Source organism: Bubalus kerabau, chromosome 22, assembly GCF_029407905.1.
Source record: "Bubalus kerabau isolate K-KA32 ecotype Philippines breed swamp buffalo chromosome 22, PCC_UOA_SB_1v2, whole genome shotgun sequence".
Lineage (NCBI taxonomy): Eukaryota > Metazoa > Chordata > Mammalia > Artiodactyla > Bovidae > Bubalus > Bubalus kerabau.
The window spans coordinates 5559410-5582262 of NC_073645.1; the positions used below are offsets into that span (position 1 = coordinate 5559410).

A 22853-nucleotide genomic window follows, 5' to 3' on the forward strand; every position below is an offset into this window, starting at 1 on the left:
ATCTGTATCCAAATTGCATGTTTGCTAAGCATCGTTAGAAGAATGAGGTTGAAATAGGGAATTGAACAGGGTGTAAGAAAGAATCTACCCATCTGTAACTAGCAAACCAAGGCAAGAATTATCTTATGATCTGAAATTCAGATGCCCAACATGGAGATTCTTCCTAAGAGAAGTAGTGTGTTTATCTGAAAATTCCAGCAAAGCACAGTTGTAGCTAACACTAAACTGTCACTGACTCAGAATTATAGTTCATGGAAAATAAGTAATAGCTTTATGAGCTCAATGTTAAGTTTTTGGAAGGGTATCTCTGAGTTGTTTTAGTGAAACTTCAAATTTGAGTTTTACATATAAAGACCAAGTTGATGTTGAAAAATGAACAATAGGAAATAGTGAAAGGTAAAAATTGTAAATTATGTTAAACACTCATGGAATTGGAGGAGACAGTTTATTGGAAAATAAGCATTTACTGAGTAGTTATATGACAGACTATTTCTAAATAATTTCTGCAGTTATGCATGCTTTGGCTTTATTTAAATATGACTCCTAAAATTTTAATTATGTCTACTATGTCTTGGACATAGATTAAGATGATTCCCCAAAATTCTTTTACTCGTTTTTTCATACACACACACAAAAATAACCCTGCTTATAATTATCCCTATTTAATAAATGAGAAGATAGAATTCAATATTTCATTTAAATTACCCAAGGTCACAAATGTAGTTGGTAGTTGGACTGAAATTGAACTTGAATCTCTTTATTACAAAGACCATATTCTTTGCCTTTTGACATGAATTGTGCTATAAGAAACCTGATTTTCAGCATCTTCAGGGGACAAATAATTTTCTCTGATGAAATATGACTCTAAACTAAGTTGAGGCTTTGATCATCTAAAATGCATGACCTAGTCCACCCATCTTTCCTGCAAAACATTTACAGAAAATACAGTTGAAAATGTACAATTTTGAAAATGCTGGTCATTGAAATGCTATAATTGAAGACAGTCTGTTTGGTAGGAAGTTAGTCATAAGCAAGGAAGGATGAAGGCAATGCCAAAGAATGCTCAAACTACCACACAATTGCACTCATCTCATATGCTAGTAAAGTAATGCTCAAAATTCTCCAAGCCAGGCTTCAACAGTAAGTGAACTGTGAACTTCCAGATGTTCAAGCTGGTTTTAGAAAAGGCAGAGGAACCAGAGATCAAATTGTTGACATCTGTAGATCATCAAAAAAGCAAGAGAGTTCCAGAAAAAACATCTATTTCTGCTTTTGTGACTATGCCAAAGCCTTTGACTGTGTGGATCACAAAAACTGGTGAAAATTCTGAAGGAGATGGAAATACCAGACCACCTGACCTGTTATGTATGAATGTGAGAGTTGGACTATAAAGAAAGCTGAGCACCAAAGAATCAATGCTTTTGAACTGTGGTGTTGGAGAAGACTCTTGAGAGTCCCTTGGACTGCAAGGAGATCCAACCATCCTAAAGGAGATCAGTTCTGGGTGTTCACTGGAAGGACTGATGTTGAAGCTGAAACTCCAATACTTTGGCCAACTGATGCGAAGATCTGACTCATTTGAAAAGACCCTGATGCTAGGAAAGATTGAGGGCAGGAGGAGAAGGGGATGTCAGAGGATGAGATGGTTGAATGGCATCACCGACTCAATGGACATGAGTCTGGGTAAACTCCGGGAGTTGGTGATGGGACAGGGAGGTCTGGCATGCTGCGGTTCATGGGGTTGCAAAGAGTCAGACAGAACGGAGCAACTGAACTGAACTGAACTGAAGGAAGGATGGCTTGGCTGAAAGATATGCAAGCTGTCTCTAAAACCCATCCCAGACACACAAAGGAGAGCTCACAGGTAAGTTAAAAAAATAATCACAAGTACTTTTCCAAATCCTGCAGGTGCAACCTAGGCACACAGTGGATACAAAGTAACCACAGGGGCTTCTCCAAGTAACCTTAGGCATCTAAGAGCCCATTTAGGGTGCATACATATTCTACACCTGATTATAAGAGACTGAATTATGGGAATACATAAACAACACAACCTACTTTTATATAACTTGCAATTGTCAATCCGCCTTTTGAATTCCCTGTCATTGACTGGTGGTAGGTAGAAGCCCTATTTTGCACAGGGCATAACCAAAGGAGACTGGAAGTATAAAAAGGGGAAAACCAAGAGAAAAAAAGACTGTTCCTTTAGGATTAGCCTGCTCCCAAACCTTGGGAGTGTGTGTCTAAAAAAGGATCTGTCTGCTTGAGCTGCACTGAGCTGTAATTTGTGTTTCAAAGTTCTTAGTCTGTGTTTCTAAATTTTTATTGCAATAAGGCAAGAAATAAGGGAGAAAACTAAACCAAACTGACAAACCTAAAAAACTATTTGTACTGAAATATGCCTTCTCTCAATTGAAATTTTTAATAAATAAGGTTTTTTTAAGTTTCAGAAATCATAAGCAAAGCATATAATTTGGAGGATAAAGCATTACTACCACATGTAAGTAGAACAGGACAAAAACAAAGTAACAAAGCAATTTAGAATCAATTTTAAAAACATTCACTGAGAATCAGGTAGAGAATAAATATAATTACCAGGTGGCACTAGTGGTAAAGAACTCACCTGCCAATACAGGAGATTTAAGAGACATGGATTTGACCCCTGGGTCAGGAAGATCCCTTGAAGGAGAGAGCATGGCAATCTACTCCTCTGTTCTTGCCTGGAGAATCATATGAACAGAGAAGCAGGGGGTGGGGAGGGACGGCTACAGTTTATAGGTTTGCAGACTCACACAAGTGAAGTGACTTGGCACACAGGTAGAGAATAAGAAGCTGATGACTTAAGGAAAACAAACCTTCAACAAAGGCTGAATTTTATTGGTGAAAATCTCTCAGGTCTAACTCCAATTAGTTCACTAGCTAACTTTAGTGTCAGATATATTTCAGATTTAGGTCTGCAACTTACTACAACAGTTGTGTGGCCATGGTAAATTTACTTCAATTAAGTTTCTTTTCTATTAATCTAGAGTAATAAAAGTTCAGAGTTTCTGTGTGGCAATTAAATGAGGTTTTTTTTTTTTTTTTTTTTTTTTTTTTTTTAAGTCCAGCTTAGTGTCTTGGGTTAATAAATGTGAATTTCACCCATTCATAACAAAATTCCCACAGATGCCAGGTTTAAGGAGGACTTAATCCATTTTTCTTTTCCAAATTTCAAAATTTACACATCAGTTTAGAAGTTGTGATTGCTTTTAAAACACAAAGATGATTAGCTCCTGCAGTATTAAGAATGAGTAGTTTTCTTACACTTTTATGAAGGAAAAATTACCTAATTGTGAAGGAGCAAATTATCTAGCTTTGTCAAGAAAATATTATTGTGTCCTGGTAATGAAGTATTTAAACTTCTTGCCTGTTTTCTTTTAAACAAGGTGAAGTTATGGTGTTAAATACTTTAATTTGAATGCTAAATTCTTTAAAAAGTCTAACTAATCCACTTCTGTGTTTGTGTTTAATTACCTAGAGAGAGAAGTGTTTACCTAAAGTTCAGTCTCACCAGTCCAGAGAATTACTGGAGACATTGTTGGTTCATGCTCTTATGCAATAACTATATTAAGTATTCTCTGAAAATTATTGGCAGCCAACCTTTGAAATAACACACAGTTCTAAAAATAAAAATAAATTAAGAAAAAAAAAGAGAAATCAAAACGACCATCCATAACTTCCAAACTAATACAATGTAAATCTTAGGAAATCCCAGTAGGCCTTTTCTTAGATTTTGATCAGCTATTCCTAAAATGTATATGGAAATGAAAAAGATCTAGAATAGTCAAGAGGAACTAAGATCCCACAAGACGCACAATGTGGCAAAAAAAGAAAAAAAAAAAAAAAAGACCAACAGAATAATCAAGTCATATTTGTAAAAGAAGAAATATTTGGAAGACATACACTTTTCAACTTCTAAAGGTATTATAAAAGGATGCAATAATCAAAACAATGCAGTTCTGCTATAAGAATAATATTGATCAATGAAATAGAATTGAGACTCCATGAAACACAAATACATTTTTAGCAAATTAATTTTTTGTGCCAAGAAGTGCCAAGACAATTAAATGAGGAAAGACTAATTTTTTGACAAGTAGTGCAGTAACAACTGAATTTCCATGTACAGAAAGATGAATCTAGACTCATATCTCACATTTGAGTTTAATGTCAGTGCTATTTTCAGAACCATTTCACATGCACTACACACAAAAACAAAACTTTAAGGCAAATGAGGAAATTTTTTATTACTAGGAACATATGCTTTAACATTTTTTTCCACTTGTTCAGTGACCAAATAGATGTTTCTATCTTAATAATGAAAATATAATGCCCCTATCAATTATATGCTTAAGGGAATTTGCTTTACATCCTTGCTGGTTGTGCTATTACTTTCTGCAATTGGGGAGATGGGTTGAGCAACATAAAATTTTTATATGTAATTTATGGAGGGCATTAGAGTTTGATAAACAGCAAATAACTCTTTAAATTCATAAACAGCTTATACACTTGCAACTTCTTTACTGCAAATGTGACTTTTTTAAGCCTTGGAAATTTTTTTATCCTGTTTGGTAAAATTAATGTCAATGTAAACTTTTGTACATAAATTACAAAATTGCAATTAATGTAAATGAAAAATTTTGGTACATAATTTACAGGATATATTTATCTATTGATGGAATTGTTCTAAAATTTCCATTATCCAGTATGGCAGTCATTAGGCATACACTGCTATTGAAAACTTATATGTGGCTAATGTGACTTAGAAAATAAACTTTAATTTTATTGAACTGTAAGTTAAATTTAAATAGGTACACATGGCTGTAGCTAGTGTATTAGACAACACAGAAAGAGAAGAAAACTTAGAATCATATGTTTTTTATTGACCTATAGTAATTTTCATTTGGAGAAGGAAATGGCAAATTAGGTCAGATCTCTACTTCCCTGTAGCTCAGATGGTAAAGACTCAGCCTGCAATGTAGGAGAGCTGGGTTTGATCCCTGGGTTGGGAAGATCCCCTGTAGAAGGAAATGGCAACCCACTCCAGTATTCTTGCCTGGAAAATCCCATGGACAGAGGAGCCTGGCAGGCTACATACAGTCCATGGGGTCGCAAAGAGTCAGATACCCCAGAGCAACCAACAGTTTTAACACTTTCTAGAAATCAGAGCCAAGTGGAGGTTTAAACAGAGCTGCAAATTTAGGTTTTGTTTGGTTGTTTGTTTGGGGCCACACCATGCTATTTACAGGATTTTAGTTCCAGATCAGAGGTAGAATCTGGGCTCTTGGCAGTACAAGCATAGAGTTCTAAACACAGGAAACCCAAGGAGTGCCCCAGAGCTGGGAAATCTGCATTATGTAGAGTCCAAAGTCAACTTGCACTCAAATTCAATTTCGTCTTCAGTTTACAGTATAATATTTAAATATAGATATGAAGTGAGGTCATTTCATATATTTGAAAAGGATTTTATTCAAAGGGCAGTATTTTCATGGGAATTTGTGATCACAGTTTAGGTAGGTAGTTAGGCATGAGTAACTGGGGTGGCCAAGCCAAAAAAGATTCAAGTAGGTCTCTAAACCCCACCCCAGAGAGGCCCCACTGCAGCCCAGGAGAGCTCACAGATACACTATTAATACGAAATAACAACACTTTTCCAACTCTAGTGCATTGGCCCTAGGCACATATTGGTTCTGGCACATGGGTCTGGATGCACAGGTGTGTCCTCAAGTGACCTTAGACAAGTGGGAGCCTGTTAGAGGTTCATAAATATTCTATGCATACATAGATTATATGTATATTACATATATAATCTTCTTAGACTGAATTATGGGAAAGACATGCTCAATAAAGCCTGCTGTTACATAACTTGTACCTGTCAATCAAAACCGTCATCTGCCTAGATGAATATGCAAAACTCTGTCTTGAAAAACTCTGTACCACATTATTCCTGCACCAGTGCCTCTCTTGGCTTGCTCCACCTCTCCCCTGAAGTGTTCTTTCTGTTCTTTCTTCAATAAACTTGTTTTTGTCATGGGTAAGACCTCAGATTCATCTTTGTGTTCTTACCAAAGCATAAGGTTGTTAGAAATTATACCACAGCTCAATGTCTAATCTATTAATTCCATTTAATTTCATCGGTCACATGGCAGTTTTCACTTCTACAAGTTTAAGTCTTACTATATGTTTCGTGTTTTTGATTAACTTTTTAAGAACTCTGAGACCCATTTAAAGTGTAATTTTTATATATCAAATTATGCAAACTTCCCTATAATCTAACTTTAGAACATTTTTATTTACTCACTAAAAGAAACCCCACATTCATCCCGCCAGCCCCCAGACAACCACTAATCTATTTTGTTTCTTTATATATGGTTAATCTAGACATTTCACATAAACAAAATCATACAATATGTGCCCTTTTTTTTCACTTGGCGCTTGGCTTTCAGGTACTTTCTAGCTTGTTTCAGGTGAATGCATGCATGCTAAGTCGCTTCGGTTGTTTCTGACTCTTTGGGACCCTATGGATTGTAGTCCACCAGGCTCTTCTGTTCATGGGATTCTTCAAGCAAGAATACTGGAGTAGGTTGCCATTCCCTTCTTCAGGGAATGTTCCTGACCCAGGGATCGAACCCCCGTCTCTTAGGTGTCCTGCATTGGCAAGCGGGTTCTTTACCTCTAGAGCCACCTGGGAAGCCCAAATACGTGCTCTTTTTTGACTAGCACTTGGTAAGTTTAACATTTTGAGGAACTTCTAAACTGTTTTCCAAAAGCAGATGCATCATTTTACATTTCTACTAGCAACATGAGCAGTCCACTTTTTTCACATCCTTCCCTCTTGCCATCTTTTTGAACATAACTTTTAATACCCTTGATTCTAAGAGCTAGTTCTATTCTGATCAGTGATTTCCTCCTAAATATGGGTTTTATTTTCCTGATTTTTTGCAAGCTTGGTAGTTTTTGATGCCAGACATTGTCAACTATACCTTATTGGCTGCTGGACATTTTTGTATTCCTATAAATATTATTGAACTTTGGTCTGTTATATACTTAAATGATTTGTTAACCATTTGATCCATGGGGACGTGCTTTTAAGATTTGTTAGGTGGCACTAGACAAGTGAAGGCTTCCCCAGTGGCTCAGTAGTAAAGAATCATCCTGCCAATACAGGAGACAAAAGAGAGGCCAGTTCGATCCCTGTGTAGGTAAGATCCCCTAGAGCAAACAGCAATCCATTCCAGTATTCTTACCTGAGAAATTGCGTGTACAGAGGAGCTTGGACGGCTACAGTCCATAGGATCCCAAAGAGCGGGAAACAACTGTGAATACATGCGCTAGAGGAGTGAGGTGTCTAGGGCGAATGCTCTACTTACTATTAAGGCAAAACCTGTCTGTGTACTCTAATAACCAATGCCCCATGGATTAGGAAGTTTTCCAGCGAGATCGGTGAAACGAATTACTATTTCTGTGCCTAAGTGAATCCTTAAATCCCCTTCCGGGTAGTTTCCTCAGCGAAAAGATGCTCAAAATTCAGTAGAATCCTGGAGAAAATTCTACAGAACTCCAAGTTCTCTGAACAACTCTCGCCTTTATGTTATACTCTGAAAAGAACATTACCTGTCCTGCTGCTGCTGTTGCTAATTGGCTTCAGTCGTGTCCGACTCTGTGCGACCCCATACACAGCAGCCAACTAGGCTCCCCCGTCCCTGGGATTCTCCAGGCAAGAACATTGGAGTGGGTTGCCATTTCCTTTTCCAATGCATGAAAGTGAAAAGTGAAAGTGAAGTCGCTCAGTCGTGTCCAACTCTTCGTTACCTGGTCTCCCCCAAACTTGCAGCTCCTTCCTGTCAAAGCAGGCAATTCGCTGGGCTCTGCTTAAGTGTTCTCTCCCTGCACTGCCGTCTGGAAAACGTTGTAAATACAGTAAGCTTTTTGAACTGATAGCATTTGTTTCCTCAGTCTTCAGGGTCACTGTTACTCGTTACTGACTCCATCTGTCTTGGAAACAGACCCAGCGTTCTCCTTCAACAGCAGTAGAATTTTTTTTTTTTTCTTTTTCAATAAAGGAACTGTTGAAAGGTACCCCTAAAAGCCATACAGAGAAATGCTTTCCTCTGCCTCTTAGTCTGAGAACTGGGCCGCGCGCCGCGGAACGAACTCAAGCCACACCTCCCCCACCTCAGCTCAGCCTACGGGCTACTGCGCAGGCGTAGAACTGCGCGCCTGCAGCGCTCAGCAACAACTGCGCCTGCGCCAAACAACAGGGCCCGCCAATGCGTCAATCTGAGCCTGCCAATGAAAGCGCTTAAAGGTCCTTGAGTCCCGCCCACTGACCGGACATCCAATCGTCTGTTCCGGCGCGCAGCCTGCGGTGGATCCAAAGTAGTCCCAGGGTAGAGTTGGAGCGCAGCCTGGAGCAAGATGGGGGCTGCGGAGTCTGAAGTGGAGACTGCAGCCCGAGAGTAAGTGTCTCCCGCCCAGGGGGTGGAGGGGGGGCAGCTGGGGGCGGGCTGGGACGGTCCTTGTGCACCCCCGAGTTAAGACAGTTAATGCCCCTCAACTCATTATAGCTGTTGGGATTCGGCTCTCCCGTGAAGTGATCGTGACCCCAGACTCCCTGTCTTAGGGTGGCTCTCTCCAGGAGTAAGGCATATGAGAGACTGTTCCCCACCACGAACGCACACTCCCCAGAGATGTGTACTTAAAGGGGACGGTTACATCCCTGTCAAGCCCCCACATCTCTTCGCAGGTTGACCATCCTAACAGGAGACTTTCCACCCCAGGAGATACCCTGGGAAATCCGTTTAATTTCTGCCACTCTTGTCCCAACGTACACTGTTGCTATGAGTTATTTTATTCTGGTTACCGCTTCCTAATGGACTGCTCCAGCCCCCAACAAGGAAGAACTCTGGAGAGCCTAGATCCAGGGATCCAGCTCCCCGTCCTTAGCTCCTGCTCCAGTATTCTGAGACCTTGCTCCAAGGCTGTGTCTCTGCGCGGGGCGCTGTCCCATCCCCTGTATATTTCTTTGATTTCAGAAACTCAAATGTCTTCTTTCTTTGCTCTGACTTTCTCTAGCTTCAGTGAGTGGGTTTACTATCTAGCTGCGGTGCCCGGCTTCTCATTGCAGTGGTTTCTCCTTGCAGAGCACTGGTTCTAGAGCGAGGGCTTCAGGAGCTGTGGTGCCCGGGCTTAGTTGCTCCGTGGCATGCGGAATCTAACAGGACCAGGGATGGACTCTGTAACATCTGCGTTGGCAGGCGGATTCTTTATCACTGAACCACTAGGGAAGTCCCCTCAAAAGGTTTCTATTCGGTGAAACAGACCCTATTTAAAATCACAGCTCTTTCCCCACGCTTATTATTCCCCTTGCTTTGCTTATTTTTCCACACTTATTATTTCACTTATTACTTCCATGTCTCTTCCATGCACACTCATTCCTGGTCTCAGGTGGCCCTTCAAGCCTGTGTGTAGCTGCTAGTCAGGACAAGACTCAGCATTGATACACATAATCACATATGTGCAATGTGCACACAAATTCACTAGAACTAGCACCTCAGGAGTCTGCAGTTTTTCCTGTTTTCTTGCCCCTTCAGGGTCCTGGCCAAGGTAGCAGACATCCTGGAGCGTGTAGGTCTTCAGGAGGAGGCTGAACTGCCTGCCCAGATCCTGGCTGAGTTTGTGATGGTATGTGCAAGATGGGAGCTAGCCTTTCACCAGCCAGGGGCTGCTCCTGAATCCTCTTGTTGAGATACTGGGCAGCATTAATGGTGAGCAGACTGGAAGGTAACCTTTTTGGCCTGTAGTACAAGGAGGTAAGAATGTTCCCTGCCGATACCCTCCTTCTGAACAGGACTCTCGGAAGAAAGACAAGCTCCTTTGCAGCCAGCTTCAAGTAGTAGACTTCCTGCAGAATTTCTTGGTTCAGGAAGGCACTGCCCAGGACCAGAACCCTTTGGCTTCTGAAGACATAAGCCGTGAGTGGGCTCAGGGTTCGGATAGAGGCTTCCCTGAGTGAAGAAGAAAGGGGGACATCAGTCAAGTCAGCTGTTTGCCTGATGTGATGACTGAAGCCCCAGTGCTGCAGGCAAGTGGGTCTACCTCACTTCTATACTAATTTTTGGTGGCTCTCCACAGGGCAGAAGGCACTTGAAGCCAAAGAGCAATGGAAAGAGCTGAAGGCCACATATCAAGAGCATGTGGAGGTTATCACAAATTCCCTGACCGAGGCACTGCCCAAGGTGGAGGAGGCCCAAATAAAGCAGGCACAGCTCCAGGAGGCCCTTAAACAGCTCCAGGCCAAGGTGAACCAATGATGAGAGGAGGGAAGGTCAAGCAGAGAGGAGGAGGAAAAGGGTGAATGTGCTAGGTTGGACCCACTGGTTATCTTTTAAATTTCAACCATATGACTGAGTGTACCACATCTTCTTTGTCCATTCGTCAGTACTATTCAGCCATTAAAATAATCTAATGCCATTTGCAGTAACATGGATAGACTTAGAGATGATCATACTTAAGTAAGTCAGACAAAGGAAAATATATGATGACATTTATATGTGGAATCTAAAAAAAAGATACAAATGAACTTACTGTAAAACAGAAATAGACTCACAGACTTAGAGAAAGAACTTATGGTTACCAGAGAGGAAGGAGGCTGGGGACAGATTGGGAATTTGACATGGACACACTGCTATATTTAAAATAGATAACCAACAAGGACCTACTATAAGAGAAAATTAATTTAAAAAAATGAAATGCAACAATAAAAATTCACTCTTCCTCTCATTCACTTCCTTCGCTTACCTGCAGAAGCAAATGGCCATGGAAAAACTCAGAATAGCTCAGAAGCAGTGGCAGCTGGAACAGGTAGGTCCATTTCCCTAGGAAAATATCTCTTCCCACCACCATGCTAGCGCATGGGCCAAGTCCTCTGCCTAGAAAATTTTCATCTCATTTCCTCCTGTGTGGCATTATATTATGGGACCCACATGGACTTTGATCCTAGCATCACCACTTACCACTGCATGATCTTGAACTGTCACCTTACTTTCTCTGCTTCTGTATCTTCATCTGTGAAATGAAGAAAATAATAGCATCTACCCTATAGAGTTGTTAGGATGACTAAGTAATTGGTACAGCAAGTGTTTAAAATAGTGCCTGGCACATAGCAAACTAAATAAGTCTTATCATTCTTTGTGCCACTTTCCTCCAGAATGCCTCACCTTGGAACAACTCACTTTGATCCTTTTTTTCTAAGCTCCTGGTCCTGCCTAAAATGAGTGGAGTCCCTCTATTCATCTATGTATCTGAAACCCCAGCTAGGTCTAAGCTGGAGGGTTGGGAAAATGGCTCCAAGACCTCAGGATCTGAGGAACCATATCTTCATTCTCACTCTTGGTAGGAGAAGCATTTGCAGAATCTGGCGGAGGCTTCGTCAGAAGTGAGGGAGCGTCAGACAGGAGCTCAACAGGAACTTCAACGACTATATCAGGAACTTGGAACCCTGAAGCAGCAGGCAGGGCAGGAGCAGGACAAGCTGCAGAGGTGAGGCTGGGAGCATGAGCTGCAGACCTAGGGTTGTCCAGCGGAAGTTCCCTCTCTTCATAACCACATCCTCCTTGTAGGCACCAAATCTTCCTCCAGCTGCTATACACACTGCAGGGTAAGCAGCTATTCAATGAGGCAGAGGCAGAGATACCACAGCAGCTGGATCTTCCTAAGGATAAGCCCCAGCAGGTGACCCAGCCCCAGGAACAGAACACTCAGGACACCATGGGAAGAGAGGTTGGTGTGTCCTCCAACGTGAGTGAGAGATGGAATAGTTGGGCAGGTAGACAGAGAAAAAAACGGATAGACCTTACTCACTGCCCATACCTTGTTTTCCCAAGGCTGACAACCCACAGCCTGTTGGAGATGTAGGCTTACCGTGGCTTCCTGGCAGACAGCAACATACGGAAGAATCCTAGAGCAGGTCAGACTCCAACTCAGGCCATGGTTTCCCTGGACTGCAGTATGGCAGGAGGGAGGGTCTGGTCTATCTATCTCTGTTTCCTAGCTCCACTGTTCATGGAAAGAATGGGATGTGGGAAGAAACAAGAAGTTTATTTTATGGTTGAAGTTTAGTACTTTATCCCCATGCCCAGCCTACCCTAGACTAGTCTGGCTCTTCCTCTTCTCCAGCCCTCTCACCTCACCCTCATTGCAGGATTGACTTAAATTCTTTGAGTGCAGTTTGATTTTTGACTACACACCTGCTCAGGGCAGGCCCTGGATTCTGTTTATTAAAAACCCTGGAGCTCTCTCAGCTGCCTGTTTGTCAGCTTATCTTCACATGTTGGTTGGAAGAGCCACACTCAAAGGCCAACAACATGATAGATGCTTGGACAGGTGTGAGTGGAGAGAATATAGATCGGGAAAGGGCCCTGGCCTGGGGCATCAGAGGTTGCTTACCCAAATGGATATGCCACAAATATGCTGAGCTTAATTCAGGGAGAAGGTGAATGCTTTATGCAGGTGATTAGATGTAGAAAGCTAACTTTAATTACTGATCGTAATGTTTACTGAGTCTCTGATTTGTGCCAGGCCCTGATTTGCTATGAACTGAAGTTGCAGAAGTGGACTTAACTGACCAGTCACTGGCCACTTGGAGCATAATGAGAATGAACAAGTCAGTAGGATGATTTCAGCATGTGTGACAACAGGGTAGCAAACTGAAACAGTAATAAAGAACAATAGTGAAAAAGTATAGAGACCACCCCCCCTCTATATTGGTCTATGATATGTGAGTTAGTATTTCTATTTGTGCTGGTATGTTTGTGTTTCTATATTTTTGTTTGTTGCTTTCATTCTCCATTCCTTTATGTGTATCACTGAATGTATGAACAGTGGGATCACTACTGTGTTTGAGGAAGTGATTGCATCCCTGATCTGTAGCCTATTCTAGGATGTCCTAATGTTATATTCCTGATACATTTTTTGTGTTCTACTGTTTTTTTTTCCTTGACTCATCCTTTCGGATTGTCATTCGTCTTCAAATATTTGAATGCTAAAAGACTGGCTTTTGTGATCTCTGTTGTATGTTTTGTTCTGGTTCATTGATTTGTAGTAGTATCTTGATCATTTTCTGGCTTCTGTTTTTAGGTCAAGAATATGTTTTTTTTTTTTGGTAAACTTTTTATCAGGTAATAAACTTGTGTATTTGGACCTTTATTTGTTTTCTCAAATAAACATTTAAAGTTATTTTCTTCTGGCTTCCTATTAGTATTTTCACAATTATTCAATTCATAGAATTTTCTATTAAAATTATTTCTTTGATTCATGAGTTTCTTAGAAAAATAATTTTCAAATTTTTTACTCTATGTGAGAGGATAATCTTTCTAGGTTTATTCTAATTTAGTCAGAAAATGTCAAATCTGTAATAAAAATTTTGAAATTTAGTGACAGAAGCAATTGTAGCCTTGAATGTGATTTCTTTAATTTTTCATGTTGATTTTTTAAAACAATGTCTTTTAGAACTGTCGTTTCAATATATGGCAGAACCAATACAATATTGTAAAGTTTAAAAATAAAATAAAATTAAAAAAAAAGAACTGTCATGTATAATGTTTTTTGTATGTTTATTAGATTATGCTTCTTAGGTTTTTCAATTTGTATCATCTATATACTTAATTTTTTATTTTCCAAATATCATCTTCTGAGAGAGGTGTGTTCAGATTTCCAAATGATAGTGGATTTGCTTATTTCTCTTATAAACATCTGGATAATTTCAACAAAGCTAATCCCTATCATTCTATCTTTATAATTTTAAATTCATAAAATTAAATTTGCTTCAAATATTCTACCCTATTTTGAAAAGAAAACTATCTTCCCATTTTAGAATCTTTCTGTCCTTAATAAGCCCCATCCTGTCTTATAAAATTATGCAACTTGTATTACAATTTTTATGTCTCCTCTTTGGGCCAAATACGTATAAGTTTTGAAATATAAACAATGTGAAATTAAGTCAACTAGTTTTATTATTGTTGTTAGCACGGTATTTAAATGAACTTTTTGGTACTTTTCGGAAAGACAGAAATTTAGTGAGTTTTGATACACTTTGCTTTTGAAAGCCCGAATAACCTAGGCATTAAGTCTAAAAGCTTAGAGTCTCAGGAATCAATATCTTGAGGGCTTTTTAAATTGTCTTTTTGTGGGGACGAGGGTGTAAATTCTTCTATTTATGTTGCTGAATTTGAGTAACTGTCGACATAGTTATAAAAAACTTGTTAATCTTCATGGAGCTCTCCAGTGTACAAAAATTAGATTTCAGATGCCGTATTCAAATGAATATCTAAAATTTAAATTGTCAAGTGAACTTTAGCAAACACACCTATACAAGGTATGCATAATTCATTTCATCATACATTTTATACTGATTATACCTACATGATAATTATTTAAATGAGTTGATTACTTTGTACCTAAAATTGTGTTCTGAGATAGAAAAAATAAGAAAATATAAAAATGTACTTTCAGAAGATAACAGAACTTTTGGAAATAAAAGATTATCACAAATAAACATAAAAGAAGCACTATATATATATATATATATGACCTAGTGTACAAATTTTGAATGTATTGTAAAAAGTCATAGGAAAAACACACAAGAGTTGGAATACTCAAAATAGGGTTTATTTTATGAAAGAATGAAAGTTTGTTTAAAATATCTTGTAGAATCTCCATGTTATGAAGTTATATTGTAAAAACTTTGAATCTAATCTTAATAACCAATCATAAACAGCAATCTTATTAATAAAAATACCAGTTTTAATAATAGATATATTAAATTTGCATCCTGTTTATAAAACTAAGTAGACAAGAAGTTATGCTTTACGTGAATATTTCAGGGAAAATACTTCTCTTTAGGGGCAGGGGCCTATCCACAGTCTCCATGTATATAAGGCTTGGATTAACCTGGCCACATATTCTAGAAATAAAAAAGGAGTTTGAAATAATTTATTTACTGAAGTTCAGCATTATCTGTGGTTGTTTCGTTTGGTTACTCCAATGATAATACAGTCTCGGGCAAGATATGCTGGTTTCTTGGTTGAACACTACTCTTGATGATGACTGAAATGCCTGTTTGAATGTGTCATTTTCAACATAAGAAAGATGGGGGAAAGGAAAGAAATAGTAAATTTGGTTGAGGATTTTAGGCATGAGATATATAACATTGGTGTGTGGGAGTGTGTGTGTACTTACATACACATATAAAGCTGGCAGAGTTAATGTAGATTAGCTGGAGGAAGTGAGTGACTGGATGATGGATATTTCACCTCTGTTTTCAGATCCTGTCATTAATCATTTGTTCTATGTAATTTCTCTCTACAGGAACATATATTCTTTGTATCCACAAATAAACATATATCAATAGCTTCACATTTTAAAAGTACTTAGTAAATGTTCATTTGATCATCTTCAGGGAAGATTTTCCGAAGAGCTGCCTTTGAGTTCAATTTCAAATAAATTATCCAGAGGTAGATTTTGTCATTTATTTAATGTCAGCTATGTGCTAAATGTAAGTTCTGAGAATTTAAAAAAAGGAAAATGATTAAGAATCTGAGTTTAAAGACAGGAAAGAAAAGACTAATTCTTACAAAAAAAAAATTATGTCTGTCATTGTTAAGGACTAAGAATTAAAATATTTTGACAGCACCAAGAATTGAAATATTTTGACAGCACTAAGCAGAAAGTGAAGTCGCTCAGTTGTATCCGAATCTTTGTGACACAGTGGACTGTAGCCTGCCAGGCTCCTCTGTCCATGGGATTTTTCAGGCAAGAATACTGGAGTGGGTAGCCATTCCCTTCTCCAGGGGATCTTCCTGACCCAAGGATTGAACCCAGGTCTCCTGCATTGCAGGCAGACTCTATCGTCTGAGCCACCAGGGAAGGCCTAACTAAGCAGAAGGAACATCATAAGTAAAGTACAGAAAGTGAGAAACTCAATTTCAAGAATACATATGGCCAAGCCAGTGCTTGGAACATAGAATATAAGGGGAGAAATGGGAGTAGTGAGTTAACTGAACCATATACCTTTACCCTTCTGGCTATAGGAAGTCAATACCTTCACCTGGAAGCCACAGAAACCTGTTGAAATGTTCTTACTTAGATAAAAATTTCTCATGTATTTTTATCTATTGCAATAGAACTCTCAGAAAGTAACACCGTTGGTGAGAACATTTATGAATTTAAAGCAGAATATACATTTAGAAAACAGTACCAATGTTTTCATCCTCTTGAGGTAAAGATGTCTGCTAAGTTGCTTCAGTAACTTCTGACTCTGTGACCACATGAACTGTAGCCCACCAGGCTCCTCTGTCCATGAGATTCTCCAGGCAAGAATACTGGAGTGGGTTGACATTTCCTTCTCCAGGGAATCTTCCCAACCCAGGGATTGAACCCGTGTCTCATGTCTCCTGCATTGGTAGGCAGGTTTTTTATGACTACTGCCACCTCAGTGCAGTTCAGTCACTCAGTCGTGTCCGACTCTTTGCAACCACATGAATTGCAGCAAGCAGGCCTCCCTGTCCATCACCAACTCCCGGAGTTCAGCCAGAATCATGTCCATTGAGTCAGTGATGCCATCCAGCCATCTCATACTCTGTCTTCCCCTTCTCCTGCCCCCAGTCCCTCACAGCATCAGAGTCTTTTCCAATGAGTCAAATCTTCACATGAGGTGGCCAAAATATTGGCGTTTCAGCTTTAGCATCATTTCTTCCAAAGAACACCCAGGACTGATCTCCTTTAGGATGGACTGGTTGGAACTCCTTGCAGTCCAAGAGACTGTCAAGAGTCTTCTCCAACACCACAGTTCAAAAGCAACAATTCTTTGGCAATTGGCTTTCTTGACAGTCCAACTCTCTCATCCATACATAACCACTGGAAAAACCATAGCCTTGACTAGGCGGACCTTTGTTGGCAAAGTAATGTCTCTGCTTTTGAATATGCTATCTAGGTTGGTCATAACTTTCCTTCCAAGGAGTAAGAGTCTTTTAATTTCATGGCTGTAATCACCATCTGCAGTGATTTTGGAGCCCAAAAAAATAAAGTTTGACAATGTTTCCACTGTTTCACCCATCTAATTCCCATAAAGTGATGGGACCAGATGCCATGGTCTTCGTTTTCTGAATGTTGAGCTTTAAGCCATCTTTTTCACTCTCCTCTTTCACTTTTATCAAGAGGCTTTTTAGTTCCTCTTCACTTTCTGCCATAAGGGTGGTGTCATCTGCATATCTGAGGTTATTGATACTTCTCCCGGCAATCTTGATTCCAGCTTGTGCTTCTTCCAGCCCAGCGTTTCTCATGATGTACTCTGCATAGAAGTTAAATAAGGAGGGTGACAATATTCAGCCTTATACTCCTTTTCCTATTTGGAACGTGTCTGTTCCATATCCACTTCTAACTGTTGCTTCCTGACTGGCATATAGACTTCTCAAGAGGCAAGTCAGGTGGTCTGGTACTCCCATCTCTTTCAGAATTCTCTACCTTTTATTGTGGCCCACACAGTCAAAGGCTTTGGCATAGTCAATAAAGCAGAAATAGATGTTTCTCTGGAACTCTTTTGCTTTTTCGATGATCCAGCAGATGTTGGCAATTTGAGCTCTGCCTTTTCTAAAACCAGTTTGAACATCTGGAAGTCCATGGTTCTCGTATTGCTGAAGCCTGGCTTGCAGAATTTTGAGCATTACTTTACTAGTGTGTAAGATTAGTGCAATTGTGCGGTAGTTTGAGCATTGTTTAGCATTGCCTTTCTTGGGGATTGGAAAGAAAACTGGCCTTTGCCAGTCCTGTGGCCACTGCTGAGTTTTCCAAATTTGCTGACATATTGAGTGCAGCACTTTCACAGCATCATCTTTTAGAATTTGAAATAGCTCAACTGGAATTCCATCACCTCCACTAGCTTTGTTCCTAATGATGCTTTCTAAGGCCCACTTGATGTCACATTCCAGGATTTCTGGCTCTAGGTGAGTGATCACACCATCGTGATTATCTTAGTCGTGAAGATATTGTTTTGTAGAGTTCTTCTGTGTAATCTTGCCACCTCTTCTTACTATCTTCTGCTCCTGTTAGGTCCAAACCATTTCTGTCCTTCATCGAACCCTTTGCAGGGATCAAATTGCCAACATCCACTGGATCATGGGAAAAGCAAGAGAGTTCCAGAAAAAACATATATTTCTGCTTTATTGACTATGCCAAAGCCTTTGACTGTGTGGATCACAATAAACTGGGGAAAATTCTGAAAGAGGTGGGAATACCAGACCACCTGACCTGCCTCTTGAGAAATCTGTATGCATGTCAGGAAGCAACAGTTAGAGCTGGACCTGGAACAACAGACTGGTTCCAAATAGGAAAAGGAGTACGTCAAGGCTATATATTGTCACCTTGCTTATTTAACTTCCATGCAGAGTACATCATGAGAAATGCTGGACTGGAAGAAACACCAGCTGGAATCAAGATTGCCAGGAGAAATATCAATAACCTCAGATATGCAGATGACACCACCCTTATGGCAGAAAGTGAAGAGGAACTAAAAAGCCTCTTGATGGAAACATCAAGAGTGGAAACAGTGTCAGACTTTATTTTGGGGGGCTCCAAAATCACTGCAGATGTTGAATGCAGCCATGAAATAAAAGACGCTTACTCCTTGGAAGGAAAGTTATGACCAACCTAGATAGCATATTCAAAAGCAGAGACGTGACTTTGCCAACAAAGGTCCGTCTAGTCAAAGCTATGGTTTTTCCAGTGGTCATGTATGGATGTGAGAGTTGGACTGTGAAGAAGGCTGAGCGCTGAAGAATTGATGCATTTGAACTGTGGTGTTGGAGAAGACTTTTGAGAGTCTCTTGGACTGCAAGGAGATCCAATCAGTCCATTCTAAAGGAGATCAGCCCTGGGTGTTCTTTGGAAGGAATGATGCTAAAGCTGAAACTCCAGTACTTTGGCCACCTCATGCAAAAAGTTGACTCATTGGAAAAGACTCTGATGCTGGGAGGGATTGGGGGCAGGAGGAGAAGGGGACGACAGAGGATGAGATGGCTGGATGACATCACTGACTCGATGCACATAATTTTGGGTGAACTCCGGGAGTTGGTGTTGGACAGGGAGGTGGCGTGCTGCGATTCATGGGGTCGCAAAGAGTCAGACACAACTGAGCGACTGAACTGAACTGAACTTGCATGAAATGTTCCCTTGGTATCTCTAATTTTCTTGAAGAGATCTCTAGTCTTTCCCATTCCATTGTTTTCCTCTATTTCTTTGCATTGATCACTGAGGAAGGCTTTCTTATCTCTCCTTGCTATTCTTTGCAACTTTGCATTCAGCTGTTTATATCTTTCCTTTTCCCCTTTGCATTTTGCTTTTCTTCTTTTCACAGCTATTTGTAAGCCCTCCTCAGACAGCCATTTTGCTTTTTTGCATTTCTTTTCCATAAGGATGGTCTTGATCCCTGTCTGCTGTACAATGCCACGAACCTCTGTCCACAGTTCATCAGACACTCTATCAGATCTAGTCCCTTAAATCTATTTCTCACTTCCACTGTATAATCATAAGGGATTTGATTTAGGTCATACCTGAATGGTCTAGTGGTTTTCCCTAGTTTCTTCATTTTAAGTCTGAATTGGGCAATAATGAGTTCATGATCTGAGCCACAGTCAGCTCCCGGTCTTGTTTTTGCTGGCTGTATAGAGCTTCTCCATCTTTGGCTGCAAAGAATATAATCAATCTGATTTCGGTGTTTACCATCTGGTGACTTCCATGTGTAGAGTCTTCTCTTGTGTTGTTGGAAGAGGATTTTGCTATGACCACTGTGTTCTCTTTGCAAAACTCTAGTAGCCTTTGCCCTGCTTCATTCTGTATTCCAAGGCCAAATTTGCCTGTTACCCCTGGGGTTTCTTGACTTCCTACTTTTGCTTTCCAGCCCCCTATAATGAAAAGGACATCTTTTTGGGGTGTTTGTTCTAAAAGGTCTTGTAGGTCTTCTTAGAACCATTCAACTTCAGCTTCTTCAGCATTACTGGTTGGGGCTTAGACTTGGATTACTCTGATATTGAATGGTTTGCCTTGGAAACGAACAGAGATCATTCTGTTGTTTTTGAGATTGCATCCAAGTACTGCATTTTGGACTCTTTTGTTGACTATGATGGCTACTCTATTTCTTCTAAGGGATTCCTGCCCAGAGTAGTAGATATAATGGTCATCTGAGTTAAGGTCACCTCTTCCAGTCCATTTTAGTTAGCTGATTCCTAGAATGTTGACGTTCACTCTTGCCATCTCCTGTTTCACCACTTCAAGTTTGCCTTGATTCATGGACCTAACATTCCAGATTCCTATGCAATATTGCTCTTTACAGCATCAGACCTTGCTTCTATCAGCTGTCACATCCACAACTGGGCATTGTTTTTTCTTTGGCTCCATCCCTTCATTCTTTCTGGAGTTATTTCTCCACTGATCTCCAATAGCATATTGGGCACCTACCGACCCAGGAAGTTCCTCTTTCAGTATCCTATCATTTTGCCTTTTCATGGGGTTCTCAAGGCAAGAATACCAAAGTGGTTTTCCATTCTCTTCTCCAGTGGACCACATTCTGTCAGACGTCTCCACCATGATCCACCCGTCTTGGGTGGCCCCCACAGCATGGCTTAGTTTCATTGAATTAGACAAGGCTGTGGTCCGTGTGATTAAATTGACTAGTTTTCTGTGATTATGGTTTGTGTGTCTGCCCTCTGATGCCTCTCAAAACACCTACTGTCTTACCTCAGTTTATCTTAACTTGGGCATGGGATATCTCTTCACAGCTGCTCCAGCAAAGCACAGCTGCTGCTCCTTACCTTGGATGAGGGGTATCTCCTCACAGCTGCCCCTCCTGACCTTGAATGTGGAGTAGCTCCTCTCGGCCCTCCTGCCCTTGCACATCCACCACTCCTTGGACTTGGGATTGCTCCTCCCAGCTGCGGCCCCTGACCTCAGGCGTGTGGTAGGTCCTCCAGGCCGCCGGCACTGACCTCGGGCATGGGGTAGCTCCTCTCGCCACCAGCCCTGACCTCAGACATGGGGTAGCTCCCGTCGGCTGCCGCCCCTGACCTCGGGCGACGGGTAGCTCCTCTCGGCTATGCTTCTGTGCGGTCCGTCGCAGCCAGCGCACTTCTGCCGCACGGTCTGGAGGCCGTAAACATGTCTGACCATTGCTAATTATTGGGACTTGCTATAATGACAGCAACTAAAGTGCTAAAATACACTTAACCAATTAGATGATTAAAGCAACATTGGAGTGGCAGCAGAATGGAACCTCTATTTTAGAATGTTGCTACTTAAATATAATAACAATTATCGTAATTATTAGTTATTGTGTATTATACCCACTGAAATAATCACTAAAGGAGTTCAGTGATACTGGCATTCCTGGATGATGACAGCAATCCAAACAAATACATGCCAACTAGAAACTAATAAACCACCTATCCCAGAGCTCAGTGTTTTTTGGTATATTAGTCACTGAAGGTTGACTATTTCAGAGCATCAGAAAACATTTTCAGCAATGAAACATCACTTCCTGTGCCTGAGTCTTATTCTACTTGCCAAGATTTTAGGTATAACAATTGAAAATAGGTGGTGAAAAAAACCTACTATAAAATATTTGTATTAAAGAACAATGACCTACTTTGTATCAATTAAAAAATGAATATGGTTTTTAAACAGTACCATATGACTGCTTAGTAATGTTAGTTTCAACAATTATGTTGAACAATATTTAGATGTTCCTGGAATATAAAGAAAAGAGAAGCTTTCCATTAGGTGCCTAGATCACTCTTGGCACTCAAAACAGACTGTTAATCTTTTAGAAAAGAGTAAGACAAATCTTATTTGGTTGAAAAAAAGTTTAGTATCATTAGAGATTTTATTTATTTCCACCCTGTCTCTTCTCTACACTTATATCAGAAATTTTCAGGAACTAATTCAGTAACTAACTCTTAGTGTATGATGGTGCTGGTGATCTCAGGAAGTTGAAGTAGTTATTGAAAAAAATTTTATTCTTACAACAGTGGAAAGGAAGGGCTAGCACATTCTCAGTTAATTCTAAATAATTGTATATATTTTGTGTAGGAGAGAAACTAAAACTGGGATTTCATGTCCCTCAAGGCAAAACTTTGTTTCATATCTAAGATGATTTTTGTGTGTGTGTGGGGGGGGGGAAGGTATTAACACAATGTTTATTGGTATGTCATGGTAGATTGTAATTTAGCGATCACATTGTCCAGCTCAAGTAGGTGGCCCAGACTGGCAGATGGTGATGGGGATTAATTTATAAGGCTCACACTTTCTTGAAAATGTCTTGCCTGTTCTTTTTATAAAATTTTGTTTATGTGTTTGTATGCATATACCTAATCATATTCATATAATGTGTGCTATTTTATATTTTGACCCAAGTGGTTGATTATATATAGATTCCAGCTTGTACTAACTCATAATTTTTTCTGTTCCCTGTCCAGTCAAAAAACATTTTTGAGTACCTATGTGCCAGGTACTGTTCTGTTTCTATTATTAAAATATATTTCCATAAAACATTGCATAAATTTAAGATGCAAGACTTGTTAATTGGATAGGTTTACAGAGAAGGCAATGGCACCCCACTCCAGTACTCTTGCCTGGAAAATCCCATGGATGGAGGAGCCTGGTAGGCTGCAGTCCATGGGGCCGCTGAGAGTCAGGCACGACTGAGTGACTTCACTTTGACTTTTCACTTTCATGCATTGGAGAAAGAAATGGCAACCCACTCCAGTGTTCTT

General features: G+C 40.0%; 1 protein-coding gene and 1 long non-coding RNA gene across 5 annotated transcripts in view; one reads left to right on the forward strand and one right to left on the reverse strand.

Moving 5' to 3' along the window:
• Nucleotides 1-8305, reverse strand: part of LOC129637114 (uncharacterized) — a 53792-nt gene extending 45487 nt beyond the window's left edge. Inside the window, exon 1 of the long non-coding RNA XR_008707340.1 lies at nucleotides 7849-8305. This is a non-coding gene — a long non-coding RNA (uncharacterized LOC129637114). The remainder of the gene's footprint in view (nucleotides 1-7848) is intronic.
• A 45-nt stretch (nucleotides 8306-8350) lies between these two features.
• ZWINT (ZW10 interacting kinetochore protein) lies at nucleotides 8351-13272 on the forward strand. Of its 4 annotated transcripts, none has more exons than XM_055561087.1 (9): nucleotides 8351-8495; nucleotides 9630-9720; nucleotides 9887-10010; nucleotides 10171-10337; nucleotides 10843-10899; nucleotides 11435-11577; nucleotides 11658-11835; nucleotides 11922-12004; nucleotides 12616-13272. In XM_055561087.1, exons 1-8 carry the CDS (start codon nucleotides 8455-8457, stop codon nucleotides 11997-11999), a joined length of 879 nt encoding a protein of 292 aa, XP_055417062.1. In that variant the 5' UTR covers nucleotides 8351-8454; the 3' UTR covers nucleotides 12000-12004; nucleotides 12616-13272. The 4 variants fall into 4 exon arrangements, with proteins under 4 accessions (XP_055417062.1, XP_055417064.1, XP_055417063.1 ...); XM_055561088.1 differs by having other exon boundaries at nucleotides 8352-8495; nucleotides 11658-11817; XM_055561089.1 differs by lacking the exon at nucleotides 11922-12004 and having other exon boundaries at nucleotides 11658-11817.
• Nucleotides 13273-22853: the final 9581 nt, after the last annotated feature.